Source organism: Triturus cristatus, chromosome 3_1, assembly GCF_964204655.1.
Source record: "Triturus cristatus chromosome 3_1, aTriCri1.1, whole genome shotgun sequence".
NCBI classification, from domain to species: Eukaryota; Metazoa; Chordata; class Amphibia; order Caudata; family Salamandridae; genus Triturus; species Triturus cristatus.
Window position 1 is genome coordinate 622907607 of NC_140583.1, and position 26283 is coordinate 622933889.

A 26283-nucleotide genomic window follows, 5' to 3' on the forward strand; every position below is an offset into this window, starting at 1 on the left:
TTGTATTTTATTAAAGATGGATTTTGAGTGTAATATGTTTTGTACGTGTTGGGTCTTTTAATATACTTTTATGATTTTGAATAATCGAATAAAGTGATTTTGACTGACTGACTGGCAACTGTAATTACTCCGTCTGCAAATGATTAAAACTAAATAAATAATTAAAGAAGCCCCACAGTATTTTATGAATCTGGTACGAAGTGATATAAGCAGACTGAGTCACTTGTACCCTATTTTAATATTCAACGTTGCCTTATTTCAAGAAACAAAACTGAGAAAAAGCCTTAAGGCCCCCCCCCCCCTGAAACCAGAAAACTTAGATACCCGTTTGAACCATCAAAGTCTGCCTCCCTGTAAGAGTGAACCGCCAAATCACCTATGTAAACCATTAACAACTTTCAGCACCGAGGACAGCGCAGGGGCTATCCACGGTGCTGGACGCTCGTAGGTTAACGTTGGTCCAATATTGTCTACGGGAGCTGATTCTGTGTTCTGGGGCTCAGAATAAATAACACACAATTCCATGGACTATGAAACATTACACCCCGTCCTTCCCCGCCCTTCTGCATTGCCTAGTACACAGCCGCTCCCAGTCCTGCAGGTGCAGACCGCTGCTGCGTCAGGCTGGTGAGACGCTGCCGAGAGACCCTCCGACTGCCAGCCACACAGGAGCCCCTGAAGTTCCCTTCTCGGGCTCAGACGCCAGGAAGTGAACACCCCGCACTGCCGTGGAAAGTGAAGAGTTGTGCTGCTTGCATATCGTCTGTCTACGATCCACGGCGACTCATTCCAAATGTGGCCACTCCCCCTTTCCAAGTGCTCGGTATTTCTTGATGGTACACTGGGAACCGCTTGGTGCAGCCACTAGGAGCTGGCGAGGGAGCGCAGGTGCAGACCGGGTGGATGGCGGCGGAGTCTTCTGTTGTAGCGCCGAGTCCTACATCAGGGAGTCGTGCTCTGGGGCTGACGTTTCATTCCGTAAGTGATTCTAATGTCCTTATCACACTTAACATTTTGGAAGTGTTTTCTCTTTTTCAGAATGTATTTAACACTCTTTTATGAGCGTCTGTCCTCATCGATGTGTTTGTTTCTGATGTTTTGGGCTTCTAGTGAAATGTGAGATATCAGCTTTGAATTACTTAATGAATGAAAAGGGGTTGTATAGCGTGCTGTTAGCCAAAGGGCATCCGGGCGCTGTAGTCGAGGGCTCCAGTTATCAACTCTTACTGAAAAGGGGAAACAGTTAAATGATTTTTGGGGCCACGGGCAAAATATTTTGAGGCCCATGTTTGGGAAAACCTTTTTTTTAAATTTCAAAGTATTTGATTACATTAGGATAAAAGGCATTTAATCAGACAATATTGAATACAATCAAAGGGAATACTGTGCAGATCACACCTGATTATCCAGTTTCATCTAATTCAACCCCTTGTGATCCTAACAAGACTGACTTGTATCCTAAACTTTCTGGAACTTTCTGGAAAAGTGCCCAACAGTTAAAAGCCAAAATTGCCCTGCACCCTCTAGCCAAGTAGTGCCAAAAGAAAAGCTTTAACAAGAATTAGTAAAGTCATTTATTTTTCCACTTTCATCTATTGTTTTTTTTACTTGCAACAACATTTCACGGGGCATTCGAAGTCAAGCCGGCCTGTGCCTCCATTGTAAGACAGACATGACGAGGGTGACACGTTGTATGCTTAGTAGGCTTGTGTATAATAGTAAAATAAGGCACATGCACAGAGCTCTTGAAGTTGTAGATTTAATTTCCGGAGCTTCACAATCACGATTAAAGCCCTCTTCATAAATGCCATTCTGACCGGAAGAGTGAAAATAAAGACACTCCTGGAGGTTTCTCCCCAGTCCGTTGGGTAAGATCTGATCATTTTATCTGTTATTATCCTCCCCTGCCTTATTCGTCCACTTCTTCAATCTGCACACTTCTCTGTCCAGACTGTGACCTCTCACTCTGCAAAGTATGAGAAAAAGGAGAATGCGGGAGACAGAAAAGGACGAGAGGTAAAGAGGATGCTACAGTGAAAGATAGGAAGTGGAGGGAAAAGTGAGGTAGATAGAGATGTAAGATAAACAGAGAAAGTTGAAGTGGCCATTAAGAAATATGCAAAGAGGCAGTAAAAGGTAGATACACAGGGATATAAAGAGATAGCCATGGCTTTAAAGTGAGGCAGAGGGAATTACAGACAGAGAGTGGAAAGTGTAGGACTATGGACAGGGTCAGGGTACACAGAGGCCTGTGGTAGAAAGAGAGGTGAGTAGGGGAGATGCAGAGAGAGGTTAGGTTAGATGGGCAGGGAGGTGAACACTGAGAAGGATAGAGAGATGCAAGGGAGAGGGAGAGGGTGGCGAGGTAGTCAGTGGGGCAAAATGAGAAGTAAGGTATAGAAACATAGATCAGATAAAGCATATTAAGGCATAGGAAAAGAAGAGAAAAATAGAAAGAGAAGAAAGAAAAATGAGGCGTAGAGAGGAAAAAGGCGACGTAAAGAGACAGAAAGTGAGGCACGGTTGATACACAGGTAGGGAGAGTGAGTGGAGAGAGCGATGAGGTAGAGAGAGAGATAGGAATAAGGTGAGATGAGTAGATGTGTTAGATAGAATTGTATAATGCGGTGAGGTAGAGAGGGTGAATGGATGAATAGGAAAGGAAGGCTGTCCACAGAGAGATGAGAGAGAGGGAGAGAGAGAAAACTGGTAATGAGAAAGTAAAGCTTTATGGGTATGGAAATGGGGTAGCAAGAAAAGAGTAAGGTGTGGACAGTAGTGAAGTAGGATGAACAGAGGGATGAGATAGTGAACTAAATGGTAGATTTAGAGGTTGGGCAGTGAGAGAGGTGAGGCTGAAGGATTTTAAGTAGCGAGTGATGTAAGGTTGTAAGTAAAATGAAGTAGAGTGAGGTGAGGCAGAAAGAGGGGCGAGAAAGAGCGGTAGAGAAAGGTTACGTAAAGGAAGAGAAAGAGGTGATGTAAAGAGAAAAGGCAAACCGTGGTCAGATTACAATGTGCTGCAGTTTCCTTTCCACCATTTAAAACTAGTGTTATTTGATTTCGCTTTACTTACATCTATTCACTTAGGGTCTGATTTAGAGGTTGGGGGATGGGTTAATCCGTTACAAATGTGACAGATATCCCCTCCACCTTATTACATGCGCCATAGAATATAATGCACTTGTAATAAGGCAGACAGGCTGTGACGGAGTAACCAGTCCAGCAAACCTCCAAATCAGGCGCTCAGCTCTTTAGAGCCATGTAGCTTTTTCCAGTTTGTTACTCTTTTTCCCTGATACAACTGCTGTCTTACATTAACTTACAGGACTTAAAGATAATTCCCACAAAGGCCAAATCCGCCTTTCATTCTCTGCAGTGCAAAACATGACCTGTCACTTACATTTATGCAAAACTTAAAAGAGCTGCATAAAAAACATTAGTATCATCTCATTCTGCTTTTCATCTGAAACGTATTTAATCGATTTTGAGATGTATAAGTAGCCAGATTTGTATACTTACAACTCTCTGAATGGGGGTGTTATGTAGTGATTTTGTATACTTACAACTCTCTAAATGGGGTTGAACAAGTACCACAAACATAACATAGCACGAAGAGTAGGCTATAACAAGCAAACATGGGCTGTTGTAGTGTGCATAATTGCCACGACCAATATGTGATTATGTTCTACAACAGCCCACTTCAGAATTTCATCGATCACTGCTTAGTAAACACTACATGCTCCCTTTTTTAGGCGAAGTAATCAAATACTCGTTGCAAACAACATAGGTGGATTTAGCACAGTGTACGAAATGAGATTCTAGCACTGAAATGTTTTATTCATAATGATTTCTTTCCTACAGCCGTGCTTATTGCTATAGTAGTTTATATAACTTCAAATTGGTGTGACTTTGAGTGCAGCTTCAACCTCTCAATATTTCCCTATATATGTGTCCAGACTTTACTTTATGTTTCCATCCCTTGAGCTGATCAGCTGTTCTTGCTAAAGGTATGGTCTAGAGCATGGGTACTCACAAACTTTCTCTCGGGTGCCAAATTTACAGTGTGGTTTGTGGCCTAGGGGCCGCACTGGTTGGGGCGGGGTCAGAGGGGAAGGGGCAGGGCTAAAGCAAAAATAATTGTGACCATGAGGTTGAACACAGGTCCCTGCAGCAGACGCCTTCGTCCACTGAGCCACCAGACCCGGCATACACACATCTCTCTCTCTCTCCCTCCCTCTGTCTGTCTCCCTCCGTCTGTCTGTCTCCCTCCGTCTGTCTCTCTCCCTCTTGTCGCCCTCCTCCCTCTGTCGCCCTCCTCCCTCTGTCTGTCTCCCTCTGACGCCCTCCTCCCTCTGTCTGTCTCACTGTCGCCCTCCTCCCTCTGTCGCCCTCCTCCCTCTGTCGCCCTCCTCCCTCTGTCTGTCTCCCTCTGTCACCCTCCTCCCTCTGTCTCCCTCTCTGTCTCCCCCTCTCTGTCTCCCCCGTCTCCATCCCCCTCTGTCTCCCTCCCTCTGTCTCCCTCCCCTGTCTCTGTCTCCCTCCCTCTATCTCACTCCCTGTCTCTCTCCCTGTCTCTCTCCCTCCCTCTCTCTCCCTCTGTCTCCCTCTGTCTCCCTCCCTCTGTCTCCCTCCCTCTGTCTCACTCCCTCTGTCTCCCTCCCAGTCTCCCTCTCCCTCCCTCTGTCTCCCTCCATCTCCCTCCATCTCCCTCCGTCTCCCTCCCTCTGTCTCCCTCCCAGTCTCCCTCTCCCTCCCTCTCTGCCTCCCTCTCTCTGTCTCCCTTCCTCTCCCTCCCTCTGTCACCCTCTGTCTCCCTCCCTCCGTCACCCACTGTCTCCCTCCATCTCCCTCCCTCTGCCTCCCTCTCTGTCTCCCTCTCCCTCCCTCCGTCTTCCTCCCTCTCTGCCTCCTTACCTGCCTCCCTCTCTCTGTCTCTCTCTGTCTCCCTTCCTCTCCCTCCCTCTGCCTCCCTCCCTCTCCCTCTGTCTCCCTCCCTCTGTCTCCCCAGACTGCCTCTCTCTGTCTCCCTCTCTCTGTCACCCTCTGTCAACCTCTGTCTCCCTCCCTCTCCCTCTGTCTCCCTCCCTCTCCCTCTGCCTCCCCCTCCCTCCCTCTGTCATCTCACCCATGTGTGTGTCAGCCCGGCTGAGACAGCTTCCCAGCGCACACACACTGCAGCACCCGAGTACTTCACAGGTCTTTAAAAGACCATTTACATGTTAATAAAGCTTTGTTGCATTTCACCTCTTAGCGCCCCTGCATCTCCACTTTGACAATCACTGGAATCCCCGGCCCCCACAGAGCAGAGTCTCAGAGTCCGGGCTGCTGCAACCGGCAGTGTTTGCTAGCACTATTAATTTTTTTTTTTTAAAACACAGGAGGATGACTGCAAGGTCCGCGGGCCGCCAAGGAAGGCTTGCCGGGCCGCTGGCGGCCCGCGGGTCATACTATGAGTACCCGTGGTCTAGAGGTAGCTTTTCAGAGGATAGGTTGTTCACCTGATTCTAGTGCTTATCAAAAGCACCTAATAACACTAGCTTAAATGAAAATAATGTTGCTTCTATGTACAGTTTTGCATCCTAAGATTACATTTAATTTCGAAAAAACCTCCTCTGTATTGCCACTAAAACTGAACTTGTCTTAAAATTACAGATTGTTGCCTCTCCTTTTTATTTTCAAATTAACCTCCCATTACCATCCTCTTCATGCCTCCTCTCTCTGGGCCCGATTCACAGAACTAACTTAAGACAAAATCCTAAACTTACTACCATTTTGGTATTCACAGAAGGCACTTACTCATTTTGGTATTCACAGAAGGCACTTACTAATTTCGGTATTCACAGATGTTAGGAGTCCTAACTTTAGGACTCCTAAATGCCTTCTGTGAATACCGAAAGTCTTAAAATTAGGATTGTTCTCAGTTTAGTAGTAGTATAGTTAGGACTCCTAACTTTAGGACTCCTAAATGCCTTCTGTGAATACCGAAAGTCTTAAAATTAGGATTTTTCTCAATTTAGTAGTCCTAAATTTAGGACTCCTAAATGCCTTCTGTGAATACCAAAAGCCTTAAAATTAGGATTTTTCTCAGTTTAGTAGTTGTAAAGTTAGGAGTCCTAACCTTAGGACTCCTAAACTGAGAAAAATCCTAATTTTAAGACTTTCGGAATTCACAGAAGGCATTTAGGAGTCCTAAAGTTAGGAGTCCTAACTATACTACTACTAAACTGAGAAAAATCCTAATTTTAAGACTTTCGGTATTCACAGAAGGCATTTAGGAGTCCTAAAGTTAGGACTCCTAACTTCTGTGAATACCGAAATGAGTAAGTGCCTTCTGTGAATACCAAAATGAGTAAGTGCCTTCTGTGAATACCAAAATGGTAGTAAGTTTAGGATTTAGTCTTAAGTTAGTTCTGTGAATCGGGCCCTCTGAGTACAGCCTACTTTAAGTTTTATGTTTATTTGCATGTGCGCCTTAAATCCTTTTATTGTATCTCCTCACATTGCCCACACCTCACCTAAAAGATCAGAATCTCTCTTTTGAAAGTCAGACCCTGCAACCTAACTATACCTAATCTCCTGTAGTTTAGCTATTAATATTGCCAACCATTTATTTATTTTAATAATTTTAGGGTTTTATAGTGCGCAAACTTGACCCGTGAGAGTATCAGAGCGCTTTGCACGGTATACAGAGGTGAACAAACAAAAAGTCTAAATTACAGAAATATACAGAAATATAAAAAAAAGATTGGCTAGGGGCAGGGGTGCTGGGAACATAGGGGAAAAAAGGGGATACAAGTGTATGGTTACAGTCATAGTTAGAATCAGTAAAAACAAAAGCCCCACATATTCTCGGTGGGGTGAATTGGTGATCTGAGGAAGAAGCGATAGTCTTAGATTCAACAGGCACATTGTGGTGGTTGAGGGCAGGCCTTAGACGAGGAATTTACCCATGAGGAAAGTTTTGGCCTCCTTCTTGAAACGTGCTAGAGAAGGGATTCTTCTGATGGTGGGTGGGAAAGAGTTCCAAATTCTTGGTGCTGCCCAATAAACGCCCTATTGTAGGTTCTTTTTTTCTGAAAAAAGGCAGGTTGGAGCAAAAGTTTTCTAGCGGACTGGGAGTTCCTGCTTCCTCCAGATACCACTAGTTTCTGTGCCAGATAAGCAGGGGAGTTTGCGTATAGAGCTTTGTGTGTAATGCATGCCAGTTTCAACTGAATTCTGGCCTCTAGAGGGCGCCAGTTCAGAGCTTTCATAGGTGGAGAGATGTGGCTGAATTTCCCGGTGCCGGTGAGTAGTCTGGCGGCCGTGTTCAGGCATGCTTTTAGAGGTGCCAAGGAGATCTTGGGTAATCCTGTAAGGGTGGAACATCCATATTCCAGTCTGGAGATGACTAGTGTTTGAACTGTCATTTTTAAGTCAGGAGCATCGATGAAAGGTTTCAGCTTCCATAGGTAGCTCAGGTGGAATCTGGCTGATTTAGCCATCGAGTTAATGTGGTCTCACGTGTTCAGGTTACAGTCGAGGATTATGCTTATGGATTTGGCAGAGTCCACAATGGTCGGCGGGCAGTTTAAGGCTGTGATGGCCTTGATCCACATCTGAATCTCTGGGTTGGCTTTTGAAGGGGAGATTAGGAGAAATTCAGTTTTCTTTGCGTTGAGTTTGAGTTGGTTAGTGGCTAGCCATTGGACAGTCAGTTTCAGGGTCTCATTCAGGGAGAGTATCTCCTCGAGCGATGAAATATTGATGTATATTTGGGTATCGTCCGCGTACATATGGTAGGAGATGTTGGTGGTGCGAAGAACTTTGGTGAGTGGCTCTAAGTAAAGATTAAAGAGGGTGGGGGACAGGGTTGAACCTTGTGGGACTCCAACCGTGACCCGGGTGGGAGCTGATAGGTTGCTGTTAATGAGGAATCTCTGAGATCGGTTGTGGAGGAAGGACCTGAACCATTCTAGGACCACACCATCCAGACCCATCCTGAGTTTGAGGCGTTCGAGTAGTTTTTCATGGTTGACCGTATCAAAGGCGGAGGATAGATCTAAGAGGATTAGAAGGCAGGTTTTGCCTTGGTCTAGGGTTTGGAGGGCGTCGTCCACGATGTGGAGCATAGTAGTTTCAGTGCTGTGCACCGGTCTGAACCCAGATTGGAAGTCATCCAGTAGGTGGAAGTTGTTAATGTGCTGACTTAGTTGCTGTTGTACACTCTTCTCTAATACTTTGGCTAACAGCGGGATATTGGAAATAGGTCTGAAATTGTCGGGGGAGGCTGGATCCAGTGATGTTTTTTTTAAAATAGGGAGGACTTGGCCGGCTTTCAAGGGGTCCGGAATTGATCCCTGCTGGAGAGAGGAGTTAATTATTGCAGTCCAGCAAGGAACAATGGATTGGGAGGCAGCAGCGAGGCAGTTGGATGGTAGCGGGTCATTAAAGTGGTTATTTGGGTTTAAGGTAGAGAGGATTTTGTAGATGGAGCCTTCGTCATAGTATTCGAAGTCGGTCCAGCTGGCTTGGTTCTGAGGTGAGGCCAGAGGGCGTGGTGCGGAAAAGGGGGGCAGGTCCGGAAGGGGTTGAGAGTAAGTGGCGGTACTACGTTCAATTCCTAATGCCGTGATTTTATCAGTGAAGAAAGAGGACAATTCCTCTGACGATATTAGAGATTTGGGGGATTCTTTCGGTGTTTTTGCCAGTTTATTTGATTGGTGTTTGACCAGTTGAAAGAGCTTGCGGGGTCTATTCTTTGCATTCCCCAATTCCGATCTGAAATATTCTTTTTTTGAATTGAGGATGTGCTTGTTGTAGGAGTTTCTCGCCTGGCGGAGAAGATTTAGATGCGTAGCAGAGGGGTGCTGTCTCCAGATTCTTTCAGATTGCCGTAGGGATCTCCTCTCCAAGTTGAGGGAACCAGTGAACCAGGGGTTTCTGCTTTTGATTTGTGTTCTTTTTAGTTTTAGAGTGGCAAGGTCGTCCAGTATGTTTGATATAGACGACAATGAAGATTTGCATGAATTCTCACACCTCCACCCACTAACGATCATACTTAACTTCTATTCATTTATTTTACAACATAGAAACTAGAGTAAATGAATTGTATGGCTGCCATAAGAGCCCAAGGCAAATCCTGAATAACCACTGAGAAACCCCACAAACCTTTGGTAATCAAGCAGTGCTTGCAGTAAACCATTTTAACACCTCATCAGGGGAATTATGCACTAAATAAACACAATTATAGTACAAGACATAACCATCCCGGTAAATACTGGTACCGTAACACCCAGAGATCTGCCAGTCAGTTGTACCTCATATAGACCGCATAAGAATTTCCTTATACTTATTGACACTCACACTCATGTAAACTGCTACAGGTCATGTCCATCAACTAGTACCGCACCAGTCCACAGCAATAAACCATCGATCACCAACTTAACAGGCATTGAACCACTAAAAAGATCTGCCACATGCTGCTGGCCAACTGAGGACTTAATTTAGTCTACCACTACAGGCACCAACAAACTACATACTATGACCACTTGTTGACATCTCACAATGGCAGTCAAAGTATGAGATTACCAAAGGACATCCCAACAGATCTCTCTACCATGGCTTCCTGCAACCTATGCTTCCCAGAACCATAAACCCTAACCAAAAACTCTTAGAATGGACATGCTACTGCAGTAACCATCTAAGTGGACTAGGAACATAAGAAATACCATAATGAAACCTGCAGAGCTGCTTAAAGCTGCCAGCTTCCTGAAAATCATAAACTGGGTGCCTGCCTCTCACACCCCTTCATCCATCACACTGCTAAGCGCTTTGTCTTATTAGATGACAGCTACACCTTGGCGATCATCAGCCACAACTTCGGAAACACTTTCCACAAAAGATTCAAACAAAGGCAAGACACTTCCAGCCACTCCCCTTACACGGTGTAGCATGCTACCTATGTAGGCAAGAGCTTCAGTGCTTCACAGAGGGGCAGTATGCACTATTTAACTGGTGAAATACAATACAATAAGGGAGTGAGGGAATAGCTGCCAGTAGACGAATGACTGTCTAAAAATTATAGATTATAGGGCTGTGGCAAAAGTTGATGTTGGAGGTACATATAAAAGAGATAGTAAAGGACAGGACAGAGGTACAGAGCCTGGAGGAAGAAGAGCCGGAAAATAAGCAGAATTGGGTTAGAGGTAAAGAGCCATACAGTAAATGAATGGGATTGAAGTACACGGCTCAGAAGAGCAAGAGGATGAGAGAGGAGAAAAAAGGTGTGGTGGAGAGAGCTGGGGAGCTTCATTGTATAAGTGGTTCTTATTAAAAGCAAATGTTATATATTGTCCCATGTCTTGCCTCTACTTTATGATATAATATACCTGCTTGTTTGATATATCTTCTCATGTCTTAATCTTTTGTGCCGCATTTATAGCACTGCTCAGCAGTTCTGGTAGAAAAGCGAAATAATAAATAATAAAAATATATGCCCAGAGACAGGATGCCGTGTTTGAATGGTGGCATAGAGTTAGGGAGGTGTTAGAGACGAGAGAGCAAGGAAGAGTTAGCTCTGGTCTATGCTGGTCTCCCTGCTGAGAATTGTGAAAGAAACCTTTCTCTGATGCGAGAGATGATCTGCATTTCAAATGTTTCCTTTGTATTATATGCATGCAGTGACTCTCCTTTTGGTTATATTCAAAATGGCTGCCCTCCCTGTGGAGAGGGAGAGAACAGGGCCTTCTCGCGCCTGTGAATAATACAGTAGTGCATGTTTACCCAGTAGGAACAGAAAGAAAGCTTCTCGAAATGCTCAGATTTCCAGCTCGCTCCTGACACTAATTGTCTCCTCTTCAATCCTAGTCTCTGGCCTAAAATCTCCAAGGTGGCAGCATCCCCTCCAGGGGACTTCGGGACAGGATCCCTAGGAAGGAAGCATGCTTATCTTGTAACACCACCACTGATTACTACAACAACAAAACAAGACCATCGGGTCTTTCTCCTGCCAATGAAGCAAAACTGTTTGTAGAGCTGGTTGGATAACAACTTCGGAAAGACAGATAATAAGGGGCATATTTACTAAGAAGTGACAGAGTGTGGCATTAGCCTTCCTGGCTTAACGCCGCATTCCGCCACTTCTGAAATGCAGGGCTGCACCATATTTACAACAATATGGTGCAGCCCTGCATTTCCCCCTGAGCTCGCGCTAAATTACGCAGCCTAGTGCCAACGCAGACACCCTTGCACAGTATTGCAAGGGTGTCTCCGTTGAGGGGAAGATTGTTTATGTGCAGGAAGGTCTCCCTTCCTGCACATAAACAATCCTTAAATGGCATTTTGTAACTTCTATGTGTGCTGCCTAATGCAGTACAATGCAGCACACATGGAAACAGCAAAAACAAGGAGAAATAAAGCATTTCTCCTCGTTTCACCTGTTTAAGGCCAGGTTTTCCCTGGTCTTAATTTTGCCGCAGCCTCCTATTTATGCCACCCTTGTAAATAGGAGCAGCATCAAAATCAATGGGTTTTGTGGTGGAACGCCCACCGCAACACCCATTGCCCTCCCCTTTCACGCTAAGTACAGCGTGAAAGGGTACCTTATTTACAAGGCAGTGTTAAGCCACGTTAGGCGGCTTAACGCTGAACGTTGCCTTGTAAATATGGCAAAGCTTCTAACGCCACCACGATGCCTGAAAAAGTGTCGTTGTCGTGGCACTAGGGGCTTGTAAATATGCCCCTAGGTTTGTGATAATCATGTATGCGGCTATTTAATAAAGCTCTTACCCTAGATTATCCACATCATAATGTGTGTGAGAGAAGTACGCGTACATAAAATATGTGAGTGCTCTAAGGTACAGTGACCACACACCCTAACTGAACTTTGTGAAAGAGGTGAATCCAGACAGTGACAACTCACAGAATATTAAAAAACTAACGACAAAAACACATATGAAAATGTCAGTCACATATTGGAAATTTTAATACCAGACCAAGACAAGTGAATGGGAAAGAACAAGTTCTGCCAATGTTTAATTCATGACTAATTCCAGTTGACTGCCCTAAAGGGATGATTAGTCCAATGGCGGAACATCAACTCAGTTGACTCCTTTTTATGTTGTTCATATGCTTTATTCAACTTAAACATCTGATTGTGCTCAGGTTTTAATATTCAATTAGCAGCACGTCTGAAAGGGTGCCTACTAACTTTACAGACCACATGTCGTCAATGATTTTCTGTCTTGTCACTTGGTGGGCAGATTCTGTACTGACAGGAAAGTATTTTTTATATCATTTTTAGTGTATCCTGAAATACTTTTCCTCTGATTATGTCACTTGTGTACTTACTTATTTTACCTATGGACTTTGTTTTGGGGCCCAAATTACCTTAATTCTACTCAGGGATGCCAAAACGTGTTTGTATTATTTTTTGAATGGCATGTGGAAAGAGGCACTTGGGACGTCTCATGCAAAGAGAATTTCCAGTCACAAGTGGTCCAACAGTTAGTAGTGTTTCATTTTTTTACTTCTTTGTCTTTCCCCACTTGGTGACTATTTAGGGGCCAATTCCGATTCTGGCCGCAAAACGTACCGACCGACACAGACCCGGACCGGAGACCGACCGACACGGACTGGCGCCGTACGACCCGTGCAGTACGATGCACCGTGTGTGAATTACAACCGGCACGTACGGAATACAAGCCGTACGACCGAGCTGTAGGGAAAATAGTGATACGGCCGGAAAACCGACGCAAGTTTCACCGACTGACACGAACCCGGAATGAACCCGTCCGACCCGTACCCGCGATGTCCGACCCGCGCAGTACGATGCAATGCGTGTAAAACCAGACCGACTCGCATGGAGAACAAGCCGCACGACCGACACGCACAGAAAACCGGGCCCACAAGTAATAGAGATCTCCGCGACTGATGAGTATGAAACACAGAAGATAGGCAGCGTGAACGAGGCGGAGAAGCCTGCACGAGAAAACAGCAGCATCCGTTTCGTCAGATGAACGTCGCCTTCATGCCTACAAAACCCAAAGGAAAAAAGACAAAAAAGGACCAAACAAGCAATGACAAAGCCAATAAATATCAAATAAAAAAAAACTGGGACAAAGACACACCTACAACTCCAACTATATAAAGGACTACACTCACTACCATGATCCCTTGCAAACAGGAGACACAGCCAGCAGCAAACACCATTGCACAGCAACCACAGACACACTCACAACTCACCCATCACACAACTCACACACCATCAGCACCTCATCCAAAAGCACACACACATACAGACAGCAGAACCAACACCAACCCACCCTCACTTGCACCCTCACACACACATCCCTCACCACCACCACCCATCACCATGCCCCCAATGAAGAATCCAAAGTTCACAGATAGTGAGTTAGAAGTGCTGGTAGACGAGATCATCAGAGTAGAGCCACATTTGTTTGGTACATTGGTCCAAAGGACCCCATGTCACAGAAAACCAAGATGTGGGCGAGGATTGTGGACAAGGTGAATGCTCAAGCACCAGCAAGGCGCACAAAGGACGATATCCAGAACAGGTGGTATGACGTGCGCAGGAGGGTCAAGAAACTCATCGAAAAAGATCACACCCTGAGTCAGTGCACCGGCGGTGGCCCTCCTGCCAAACCAGTCTACTTCAGGACCTGGGAGGAGAAGGTGCGGGTCATCCTACCACCAGAGAGCATCCATGGGCTAACAGACATACCAGAGCCTGGTGAGTACACAAACAACATACCCAATATTGTGTGGCAAGGGGACAGTGAATCCATGCACTGCAAGCAAAGCCACAGTAACCAATAGATAATCATCCCAAAATGTGTATGCCAGTCAGACAAACACAATACCTGCCATCTCATAGTGACTTGGAACTGTGTCATGACATGCACCAACCTACAAACAACTAGAGCAAGGAAGTGGCCCAAAGCTAAATCGACACTGGCAGACAGTTTGCCATCACAAACACACTACCTCACAGTGCAGCTGACTGACAGGAAGGAATAGTGGGGATGCAGGTGAAGTGAGTGTATCCAAAAACATGATGGGGTCTGTAGTCACAGATAATGCTCCCCCTCCTGATTGGCCCATCAAGACCTCTCTGAACCATACCCACATCACAGGGAGTGGAAAATGACTGACAAGATGGCTGATACTGGGTCCTGCTGTGGGGAGCACAACGCCCTGGTAGGGCATGTGCGCAAATCAGAAGCAGGACACCACTGACTGACATCCTGAAAGACAACTTGCACACCCTCCAATGGAAGCACGTTTCATGATGGGAAGTCTGGCCTGGTGGGAAGAAGGACTGACAGCTCTGACCATACTTACCAGCATGTAGAGACACATTCCCCCATCAACACAAACTCCACACAACTCACCGGGTAGAATGCATTGACCCATAACTCAGTGAAATATCAGCACAAGAAGATACTCCATACTGGGTGCTGCTGTGTGAAGCACAAGGGCTCCCTTTGGACTTGTAGCCAAACAAACACCAGGATTTCACAGTCAGCCATCTTGCCATTGCTGTCACACCCCCTCACAGGAAAGCAGAGTCAAGAGGGAGGAAGTATGGGCATGCTGGGAAGGGGGGTGTAGCCAAGAGCATGATGGGAGTCGCATTCACAGACAATCTACACCCACCCACATGGCCCAGCAAGCATACACTGAACAATGCTCACCTCACAGGGAGTGGGAAGGGACTGACAAAATGTCTGACACTGGGCTCAGTTGTGGGGAGCACAAGGCCCTGCTGGGAAATGGGCAGCAACAAACACCAGGACTTCACAGTCAGCCCTCTTGCCATTGCTGTCACAGCCCATCACAGGAAAGCAGAGGCAAGAGGGAGGAAGTATGGGCATGCTGGGAAGGGGGATGTAGCCAAGAGCATGATGGGAGTCGCAGTCACAGACAATCTACACCCACCCACATGGCCCAGCAAGCATACACTGAACCATGCTTGCCTCACAGGGAGTGGGAAGGGACTGATAAGATGTCTGACACTGGGCTCTGTTGTGGGGAGCACAAGGCCCTGCTGGGAAATGGGAAACAACAATCTCAAACTCTGTCCGTGACAAGATGGATAAAAAAAAAATGTACAGGCAGGCATCTGTTCGTACAGTAGAAAATGCCATGTTTGTGAACCATTGATGCCTGTAGAAACATAACTCACATTGTGTGTCTCTTCCAAACACAGGTGGTGCTGGGGCCCCAGCACCAAATGAAGAGGGTTCCCAGGCCCAGACTCTGGTGGACACTGAGCTCTCTGGTTTGACTCTGTCTCTGTCCTCTTCGGATGACGACGACCAACCTGGCCCCTCCGGTGTGAGTCATCATGCAGCACCAGCAGCATCAACATTTTTACCCCCTGTACCCACGCCTCCAGCATCTGGACACCGACAGGGCACCCCCCAACACGGACAGATGAAAGACAGTGAACACCCACAGCACAGGGACACAGGACCCCCTGGAAGCTTCAGCAAATACCACCAGCAACACCACCCAAGGGGTCCCAGTGTCACCTGTGCGTCCCGCCGCTGGTCCTGCCCGTGTGGATAGGGGTGCTGGGAGGGGTGGGAGGCAGAGGGCGTGCCTTGCAGAGGGGTCTGGAATGCATGATGACCCCCAACTGGCACGCATCATATATGCGTACCAGGATAGCACCGGAGGATTTGGCCAGGTAGTGGGGATCCTCAAGGACATGCAACAGGAGCAGGCTGCCCACCATGCCCGCATGGAGCCCAAGTGGGATGTCCTTACTGCGGTGCATCTGGACATACTCCAATGCCTCCGCTAGATCAACACAAACCTGTCCACACCTCCCTGTGTGGCCACAATATCTGTTGCAACACCATCTGCCAGCGCCACAGGGAGGGAGGAGGACTCTGGCAGAGAGTCCCCTGCACCGCAGAGGCCTGCACCTGAGGATCCCCCCAGGAAGAAGAGGGGTCGTCCGAAGAAGGACATGTGAGAGGCAGATGTCCCAGCACATCCCCCAGGGCCTCTAAACCTGTTCTGGACAATGTTCTTTATGCGCAACCGGTTCACCGTGTCCAATCGCACACAACTCGCCCACATGACATTGATGTTTCATGTTGGGCCAATGTAGCAGATGACTGTGGACTTCACTCTGGATATTTCATCTACCAGCACTTCCAACTCTAATGTGAACTTTGGATTCCAAAACCAATGTACAGCACCCACCATCCTGTGCACTTTCCTCACACATGTTTCAAAATAAACTCACCAGTACACTGTACTTGCCTCTGTTGTGATTCCAAATTGTCATGTGTCATGGAGATGTTGATCTGCTGCACAACACAGTGCATGCCAAATACTGCAGCAATGTGACCAACGTCAGGTGAGTCATGGTGACGTGACACATGTGAGGGAAAAGCACCACTATGGCAACACAACACATACTCACCATGGCCATGTTACTCATCACACACAATGCTGTTGACCTGAAACACATAGGTATGCACAACCACAACACCTATCCACAGTCAGTGGTAACACGTCCACAGGTGAGGTAAGCAAATGTCACTCAGATGTGGGAAGACAGACAACGCACCTAACAAAGCATAGCACAGGTTCATTACACATCAGCAACATGTTTATTCAAAAATGTACGTTACGGTGGACACACGGTCACAGAGTGTCTGAGAATTGTAGTCCAGGGGTGTGTGGCACATCACTTGATGTCAATTGACTACTACCACACTGGTATCGGATTCTGGGTGTCGGGGGTCAGTGTTGAACAAACAACAGGCAAAGTACCCTGGGAAGGACAGACACAAGACACAGCCAAAAGCACAGCAAACGGGAGAGAAATGCAATGCAATACACATGCACCAAACATGTCACAATAAACCTACACAAAAACAAGTTAGCAGTACTACCCTATTGTGGAGTACACACCACCTGAATGGACACATCACTGCACGCATCCAGTCAAGTGGCACACAGACACACCCAGACAGCAACAGAGCAGCCACAACACATTCCAGGCTAACTCCATACATTGACATAACAACCCTGGAATCTCACATTTAGGTAAAGAAGTTGTTGATGAGCTGTGAGCGGACGTCACCCTCCTCCTTATCATCACTGGTATCTTGACCCAGGCCGGGATCCTCCACAGGTGACGAATGTTGGTCATCTTCATCGTCATCCTGGATGAGAGGCACCTTCTTCTGCATTGCCATGTTGTGTACCATGCAGCATACAAGGATTATTTTGCACACCTTTGCAGCAGGTTCATATGGGAGGGCCCCTCCAGTCTTGTCCAGGCAGCAAAAGCACCTTTTCAGGAGGCCGAATGTCCGCTCAATCACCCTCCTGCTCCGACCATGTGCCTCATTGTAGCACATCTCGGATGGTGTCACAGGGTTCCTGAGGGGTGTCAGCAACCACGGCATGTTGGGGTATCCGGAGTCACCTACACACACAAAAATGAACAAGTAGCTGAGTTTTGTAGGAGTGCGGAATACAACATTGACAAACACACACAATGATAAACAGTCAGTACACACCGACAAGCCAGGCATGCTGAGTTGGCATCAGTGACATCAGCGTTGCAATGCGACTACTTCTCATTATGTAGGCATTGTGCACAGAACCAGGGAACCGTGCACACACATGTGTGATAGACATGTCTGCAAGACATACCACCAAAGCATTGATCGAGTGGAAATGTTTCCTGTTACGGTATGCCTGCTCATGTGCCTGTGGTGGTATCAGGGCCACATGTGTCCCATCAATAGATCCGATGACGTTCGGCATCCTCCCCAGTGTATAAAAGGCATCCTTTATTTCAGGGAGTTCAGCTGGGCTAGGGAATTTTATGTACAGGTCAAGGAAATGCAACATCCCCTCCAAGACATCGCGTAGCACCCAACTAAGCATAGTTTGCGACATACCACATGCTGTAGCCACAGTGTACTGGAAGGTACCAGTAGCAAAGAAGTGTAGGGCTGCCGTCACCTTCACCTCTGGGGTCAGTGCTGTAGGGTATGTCCGGCTAGGTAGCAGATGTGGCGCCAACTGCTCCGCCATCTCCTCAATCAGTGACCTGGTGAAGCGGTACCGTCGGATGCAGTCGCGTTCCTGCATGTTTGAAAGGTCTGGGAACGGTCGATGGACAGCTGGTGCCCTGCAGAACAGAGATGAACAAAGGAAGATTGTCGGTTCATCCACCATTGTGGCCATGACCAGGCTCAATATCACATGATAGACCGTAACATTACACAATGTACTGAGGTGTGTGCTGTTGGGCATGGACACATATGTCACCTACATGACCATCCCCTCACATCTCAATTCCACATGTCCACATGAGTTCCATGTAGTGCAATGGCCAATCATCTGGCTGTGTCACCCGACCTATGTACTGCTGTGACGTTACAAACACACACCACAGTGACAAGTGAGGCCTGATGTCTCCCAGGCATCACAGATCTTTGCCATGCAGATACCCAGGGTCCCTGTATTGCCACATCGACAATGCCATGGACATGGCATATCACGCACACACCACAAGGCAAGCGTGAGTCCCACAAGTAGTGGCCACTGTTGTCCCTGCAGGCCCTACATGTACGTCTCTTAGACACACAAACACACCATCAAGGTAGATGCATATACCACGTGGATGTGGAGACTGTCTCCCATTGGGCACATTTGATCAGCCACATCTGAGACACAACATGCACACAGACTGTGGGTGCACATCAGAATTGTGGCTACAGGTTTCACTATGACGTACATGCCATCACCCCCAGGACTCAGGGTGTATGTGACATGTCCTAAACAGATCCAACATGAAACTGTGCCTGTGACTCATGCCCATTACTGTACATTTGCACATCACAGTGGTAATGTGCACAACACACAAAGGATTCTGCCCCCATGTACACGTGCACAGCCTGGGAGTGGCTGAACAAAAGTGCCACCCAACAAACCAAATGTTGCCCCCCCCAACACACAGGGAATGCAGCCTTACATGCCATGGGACACTGTGTGGCCAATGCTGTAGTGTGGTAGGTGTGCACAGGTGTACCTGGCAAGTAATTGTGTGTTTAATCCGCCAAATAGTCACACCAATGAGGTCCGACGCGAGTGACATTGCATACGCATTGCACGGTTCATTTTTTTTTCATTGTCCTCATCTCACCAAAGACTTCCACAGATTTGACAAGCCAAAATTTATTTACGTTTCCTGAGGGCCTCTTTGGCTCACTGTTTCCGTCTAGGCCCCATAGCCTTCCTCCCATGTTTGAGGACTGGTGTAATCATGGGACCTTAGGGAAGTAGAGCACTTTTAGAGCATGCTTCATTAATAAATCAAATCAAATGTCTCTGTTGTGCCCATCTTATCAGGGGTTGCCAAATACTAGGTTGACTGTCCTCTCTGGTATCTTGATCTAACAGTGCCATTTTAAAGGCAGCTCTCAGCCATTCTTCCTTCCCCGGTGCGATGTTATCTTTCCACTTGATACAGATTTCTCTCCTTGCCAAGATGATTAAATATAATATAAGGGCCATGTGTTCCTGTGAGAGCACGCCATTGATTGAATCGTTCTAACCAAAAAGCACTAAGGATAGGTCTACTACTATGTCAACTTCTAGTATGGATGTTAATACATCGCCTACTCCTTTCCAGAATGTAGTTAGCTCCGAACAATGAAAAAAGATGTGTATGTCGTTGGCCTTGATCAGGCTACACCTTGGACAGCTTGGAGGCGGGATAGGTGCAAATTTTGCTATTTTGGCTGGGGTGTAGTATAGCCTGTTTATTACATAAAACAGCAAGCCGGCTTTATATACTTATATAGTATCTTTAATGATGGATTAAATAGTTCCTCTATTTGGGTGAATCATACCAAACTGAAATTGGGGAGGGGATCATGGCTTCCTCTGCATCCTGAATTCGAGCATACCATAGGGCTATTTCCTTCTTCCTTGGGGACGGGTCTTGTAATAGTTGCTCTAATTCCCAGTTTCCAACAATATCCCATTTTCAGACTCATACCAGCTTTTTAGTTGAAAATATTTAAACCTTGAAAGAGAGGGGCCTATTTTGGCTGATAATAATCCCCAAGGAAGGATGCCCTCTGAGTCAACCAGGTCTGACCATCGCTCCATACCTGAGTTTTTGATCGGTATCGCCAGGCTGTCGCACATGAAAGGTGGTGTCCCGGGGGAGTCCCAAATTGGAGCAAAGTCAGAGAAGTATCCAATACCCCATAGCCTCCTCAATTTATACCAGTTTAGTAATGCTGATTTCAAGACCTTCAGCCGAACCTTCTTAAAAAATCTTGGCGCGCCAAATTTATACAAAAACCCATCTTGACTGTTGCCGCCCTCAACTAACACCATTTCCCCTAGTACTCTCCCCCAGGATGTTTGTTCGAGATATGATAATAGCATTCTTACCCCTTTAAACTGAAAGCCTATCAGATACCAGTTTATGTCAGGTAAAGCTAGTCCTCCTTTAAGGAGCTTCCTCCTAAGCTTTTTCCATGACATTCTAGCATTTTTATGACCCCATATAAAACTACCTATTTTACCCTGTGTCTTGGTTATAGTCTTTCCAGGGAAAGTTAAGGGAATTGCATTGAATACATATGTTAATTTGGGGAGGACGGACATTTTAACCAGGTTGACCCTCCCATATATAGTCAAGGGGAGGTTCTTCCATTTAGCAAATAAATAGTCTATATCTTTTTCGATTTTCCCGAGATTTAATGATGGAATTTTACTTAAATCATTGACTATTTTAATTCCTAGGTATCTAAGCCCCTTACTTACAGTGCCTCCCTTATATGTGGTATTCCAACACATTATTTCAGTTTTATCTGGGTTGACGCAGTACCCTGAAACCTTACCAAATTCCCTCAACAGGAAATCCAAATGTGGAATTGTGTGTTCTGGATCGCTGGTATATACTATCACGTCATCGGCATAGAGTGCCAGTTTACATTCATACCTTAATGATTTAAATGGGATAATAGCTTTATCTAGTCTAATTGTTTGAGCTAAAGGCTCTATATAGAAATTAAATAAAAGGGGGGACAGGGGACATCCCTGCCTAGTCCCTTTCTGAATTGGAAAGCTAGGGGTAAGTGAGCCATTCGAAAGGATTTTAGCCGAGGCTCCTAAGTAGCAATGCTGGATAGTCCGCACAAATACTGGGCCAATTCCCATGACCTCTAAAGCACCCCAAAGATACCTGCAGCACACACGATCAAATGCTTTGGCGGCGTCAATTGCCACCACAGCTAATGGATCAATTCTTGCCTCTGCTAGGTCAATATTGCCGATCAGTAATTGGGTTTGTTCTTGAATTACCCTCCCCTGTATAAAACCCTTCTGATCGAAGTTGATTAAACTAGGAGCCAGTTTCGCCAATCTTCCTGCTAATATCCCCATGAAAATTTTATAGTCTGCATTAAGCAGGGAGATTGGGCGGTAGGAATCCGCCGCTAGAGGATCTTTCCCTGGTTTTAGAATTAACATTATCGTAGCCTCGCTCCATGATCTAGGTATTACCCCATTAGAACAGTAGATTGAATTAAATAGCCTGTGGAGGACTGGAAGAAGGTCGCCTTGAAGTAATTCGTATATTCCGTTGGGGAGGGCGTCGAGCCCAGCGGCTTTTTTGTTTTTTGCTCGCTTTATTTGGGTCAATATCTCTTCTGATGTAATAGGAGCATCCAATGCTTCCTTAGAGGCCTCCGCTAGAGTTGGAAGAGTTCTATCCTTTAGCCAGTGAGATATTTGGGCTTGAGTAGGTTCAAGGTCTTCCTTATATAAATCTGAAAATAGTGTTAGCAAAGCCAACTGTATTTCCTCCGGATCGCTAGATTGAGTTCCGTTGCTGTCAATAATTAACTCGTTAATATCGTTCTTCGCCCTATCTAACCTAGCCTTCCAGGCCAGGATTGCCCCTGCTTTCTCTCCATATTCGAACATCTCCATGTTTCTAACCTGCCATTGTGCCTTGCATTTCTGGTCTAAAAAAAGTCTAAGATTTTTTCTGGCCTCCTCCAAATTACTGTCTATCCGGGCTAGTTCCCCTGTGTCTCCTATCATGGCGTCCCTCCTTTCAGTCTCCAAGATTCCGATCTTCTCCTCAAGGGCATGTAGCTCCTGGGTCTTTATTCGATTCTTAAAGCTTATTTGTGATTGTAGTACACCTCTCAAGTTAGCCTTATAGGCATCCCATACTTGGTCGATGGAAGTTGATACCAAGTTAAAGGAAAAAAATTCTAGAGAGGATTTACTTATAGATTGAATTATCTCTGCATCTATTAGCATTGCTCTATTCAATGTCCATCTTGGTTGAGGTTGATTATCACATATTGCATAGACTGCTAATAGGGGTGCATGGTCTGATAGGTGAGTTGGCATAACCGTAATGCTAATAAAACTTTTTAGTGCTTCTTTATTCACCAACAAGTAATCTATCCATGAGGTGTGTCTGTATTGTTTACTGTAGTAGGTAAATCCCTGGGTATTGCCTTTCTTAAATCTCCATAGGTCAGCTAGATCTAAGTTTAAAATAAAAATTTTCATGACCCTTCGTGATTTGGGAGTTGTTATGATGCGACTTGACTGGGGACCGTCTTTTACAGGGTCAAGTTTTACATTAAAGTCCCTTCCAACTATCAGGGGGGGATTTGCTGAGATTAGGATTCCTTGTAATTCAACTAAATATGATGGATCGTCCGAGTTCGGCCCATAGTAAGATGAACATGTCATCTCCGTTCCCCCGAGATCCAGGAGGGCAACTACCCATCTGCCTGATTGATCCGTCTGAACAGACTTAATCCTACAAGGGAGACCCTTTTTAACAACAATTGCTACCCCACGGCAATTCATTCCTTGTTGTGAAGCACAAAAACACTGTACCCAGGGAATCTTTGAAAAAACTACATGAAATTCCACCGAATATAAATGTGTCTCCTGTAATAGACAAATCTGTGCTGGGGCAAGCTCTAAATACTTTAAAATCAACCTTCGTCTGCGCTCACATCTCAAACCATTTAGGTTCCAAGAAATATAGTGAATTTTACGGCAATCATTCGCCCTACCTATTGTAACCATGTATTTCCATATAATAGAAACTCTTCCTTGTTACTCTATCTACTGAAAAAATATATGATTTGGTGTGATGAGGCATGCTTTGCCATTGACTGCAATGAGGTCCGACGTGGGTGACAATGCGTACGCATTGCACGGTTCATGACCGAGCCGTGCGTACACTTTGCCATTGACTGCAATGAGGTCCGACGCGGGTGACAATGCGTACGCATTGCACGGTTCATGACCGAGCCGTGCGTACACTTTGCCATTGACTGCAATGAGGTCCGACGCGGGTGACAATGCGTACGCATTGCACGGTTCATGACCGAGCCGTGCATACGCTTTGCCATTGACTGCAATGAGGTCCAACGCGGGTGACAATGCTTACGCATTGCACGGTTCATGACCGAGCCGTGCGTACGCTTTGCCAATGACTGCAATGACGTCCGACGCGGGTGACAATGCATTCGCATTGCACGGTTCATGACCGAGCCGTGCGTACGCTTTGCCATTGGCTGCAATGAGGTCCGATGTTGCTGACTATCATGAATACGCGTCGGGCAGGCATGGTCCGAGACAGGCGTATGCCTTGGACATTGAATCCTATGGAGACGGGTGCATGTGTATTTTCAAAATACGCGTTATACTGTCAGTTGACCGAGCCGGGCGCACCCATTGGCTCTGGAATGTCATGGAGACGGATGCGGATTCAAAACTTGTACGAGTTGTGCACTGGAAATTCAGTTGGATGCCTACAACAATGTTGCAATTACTAGTGTGTCATGAAGGTGAAGGTTTGAACGATGCGGAAGGCGTGTACGAGTCGTACATTTCCATGGATTGGCCAGATTCATAGAATGCAACCGTGTTGGACCTATGACTTGGGACACATGGCACAGATTCTGCCTCTGCAGCACAGATATAAGGCTGGCTGGCCCCCAAGGAGATCACTTGCCTGCACTACATGCTCCTGGACCACATCCCTGCTACCACTGCTGCTGTCTCTGCATCCTCTGGCTCCTGCTATGGCACGTACTCTGGAGAGGGCCCCAGCCTTCACTGAGGAGGAGAACCAGGCCCTGCTAGACGGGCTCCTTCCACAATACAGCAAGCTGTATGGGAAACCAAGGGAGCAGGTGAGTGTGCAGTCCACTGCCTTCCTAAATGTTGTCTGACTAGCAGTACTAGCAGTGTGTACACCAGTGGCAAGCATTCTCACTGACTACTTTCATCCCCCAAAGTGTGTAGGGACATGTAATGAACAGGTGTTCTGCTGCCAAAGTGCATTAGTGTAAGCTTAAACTTCCCAGGCATTGTTAACATGTCAGACATGCAGGTGATTTGTCCTTCCCCATGGTTGCACTACCTGTGTAACTCATTTCCCTTTGTGATGATGACATGTATATCCAAATGTGTGCAGCACAAATATGGGGCAGGTGTGTTAATGTACTTTTAACTTTGTCATCCTCACAGGTTGATGCCCACCAGAAGCAGGAGATCTGGCTGACCATCGCCCGGGCAGTTCGTTCGGTGGGGGTCTACAAGCGCCGGATCCGCAACTGCCAGAAGAGGTGGCTGGACCTTCGGGCTGGACCCGGAGGATAGCTAGAGTCCAGCTGAAGCTGTCACCTCCACGCAGGAGGGGCAGACACCGGACCCTGACCGCCCACATGCTCAGGATCCTGGCGGTGGTCTTCCCGGACCTGGATAGGCAGCTGAAGGCCAGACAGCAGCAAGAAGGGGGTAAGTCCATGCCTAATCTGTGTACTATGTCTGACATGAGAATTGCAGTCTTTTGGCCTGGTCACACTTCCACATTACGTAGGTCTTGTAGTCCAATACTCAGGTCCCTCAATTCTGTGATGCACCCTCCTCATCTGTTCCACAGGTGTGGCCCCTACAGTCTGTTGCTTGTGTCACTAGGGCTCTGTGTCCCTGCAGTCAGCTATGCTTCAGCTACCGGACAGCATCTGTCCCCGTGACTCTGTTGTGTGTTTCATGGGTGGTTTAATTGTTTGCCCAATGCCTGTTATCTGATATGTGATCTGTGTGTGCCCTTGATATGTGTTCCAATTGCTGGTCTGACTCGCCACATGTGGCTGGGGTATTTCAAACAAAAACATGAAGCAGGGGACTCCAATTTGTGGACCTCAGGAGTATGTATATCAAGTATGTCACACTTGCTTAGCAACCTGACTACTGTCCATGGCCAAACACTGTTTCACGTACACCTGGGCAGTCATGCCTCCTCAAGGGAGTTTAGAAACACTCTGTAATCCCACTCCTGTGTATCAACTTACAGGTTGTGCTTCGTGACATGTGCCTTCAGGTGTCTGCCTCTGTGTCATTATGGTGTGGCTTCCTGTTACGTACAACTGGGGTGTCCATGATTTTGAGGGTCAGCAGGACATCTGAGATGTGACTGTGTGAGACAAGACCTGTGTGACATATAGGTGTGTGATCATCTGACAGCGCACAATGATGTATGCAGCTGTGTACTTCAGGCAGCTGGGTTACATGTACGGCAGACTGTGATGTGCTAATGTACACGGAGTTGTGTTTGCAGAGACTCATATGTCTGATTTCCATGATGTGGGGTCTTCGGGGTCCTGGATATGTTGTTTGCAGGGGATGGGCAAGTGCACTTGTCAGCTGCAGTTTGTTTTACCCCTGAGCTATGATTGTGACACAGTGCATACTGTTGTTGTCTGGATGCCCTGCCCCTGTGACAGGAGACAGTGTTGACTGACTTTCCAGGCATGCCAGCGCCATGGCATTTAATTTGCTATGAGTGATCCTGCATTGTGTTCAAGTGAGCACCATGCACCCCATTGTGGCATTGACTATCAGAACATGAGAACATCATAGTGTGTGTTGCTGGCATGCATCACAAGCATGTGAAATGAGTCTCTGCCCATCCCTTCATACGGACACCTGTACTGAGTCAGTGGCAAGAGATGTGCTGTGTGTATAGTGACATACTCCTACAATGTTCACTTGCATGTCCAACTGATGTGTGGGTGGTGCATGTCGGGACATTGGGGTATTAGCATCCAACATGCAACAGACATATGGGTGCAAGTCAAGGAGGGATATGTGTGCCATGGTTGATGTTGAGAATGACAATTGGCTTATTCTAAACAGTGTTGGCACTTTGAGCAGTGTTCAGCTGATGATGCC

At 46.5% G+C, this 26283-nt stretch overlaps 1 protein-coding gene across 1 annotated transcript in view; it reads left to right on the forward strand.

Annotated features, from left to right (window-relative positions):
* Positions 1-854: 854 nt before the first annotated feature.
* Positions 855-26283, forward strand: part of LOC146860656 (gonadotropin-releasing hormone II receptor-like) — a 357503-nt gene continuing 332074 nt past the window's right edge. The window contains exon 1 of the mRNA XM_085646361.1: positions 855-978. Coding sequence (XP_085502487.1) covers positions 904-978 — 75 coding nt within the window. The 5' untranslated portion in view covers positions 855-903. The remainder of the gene's footprint in view (positions 979-26283) is intronic.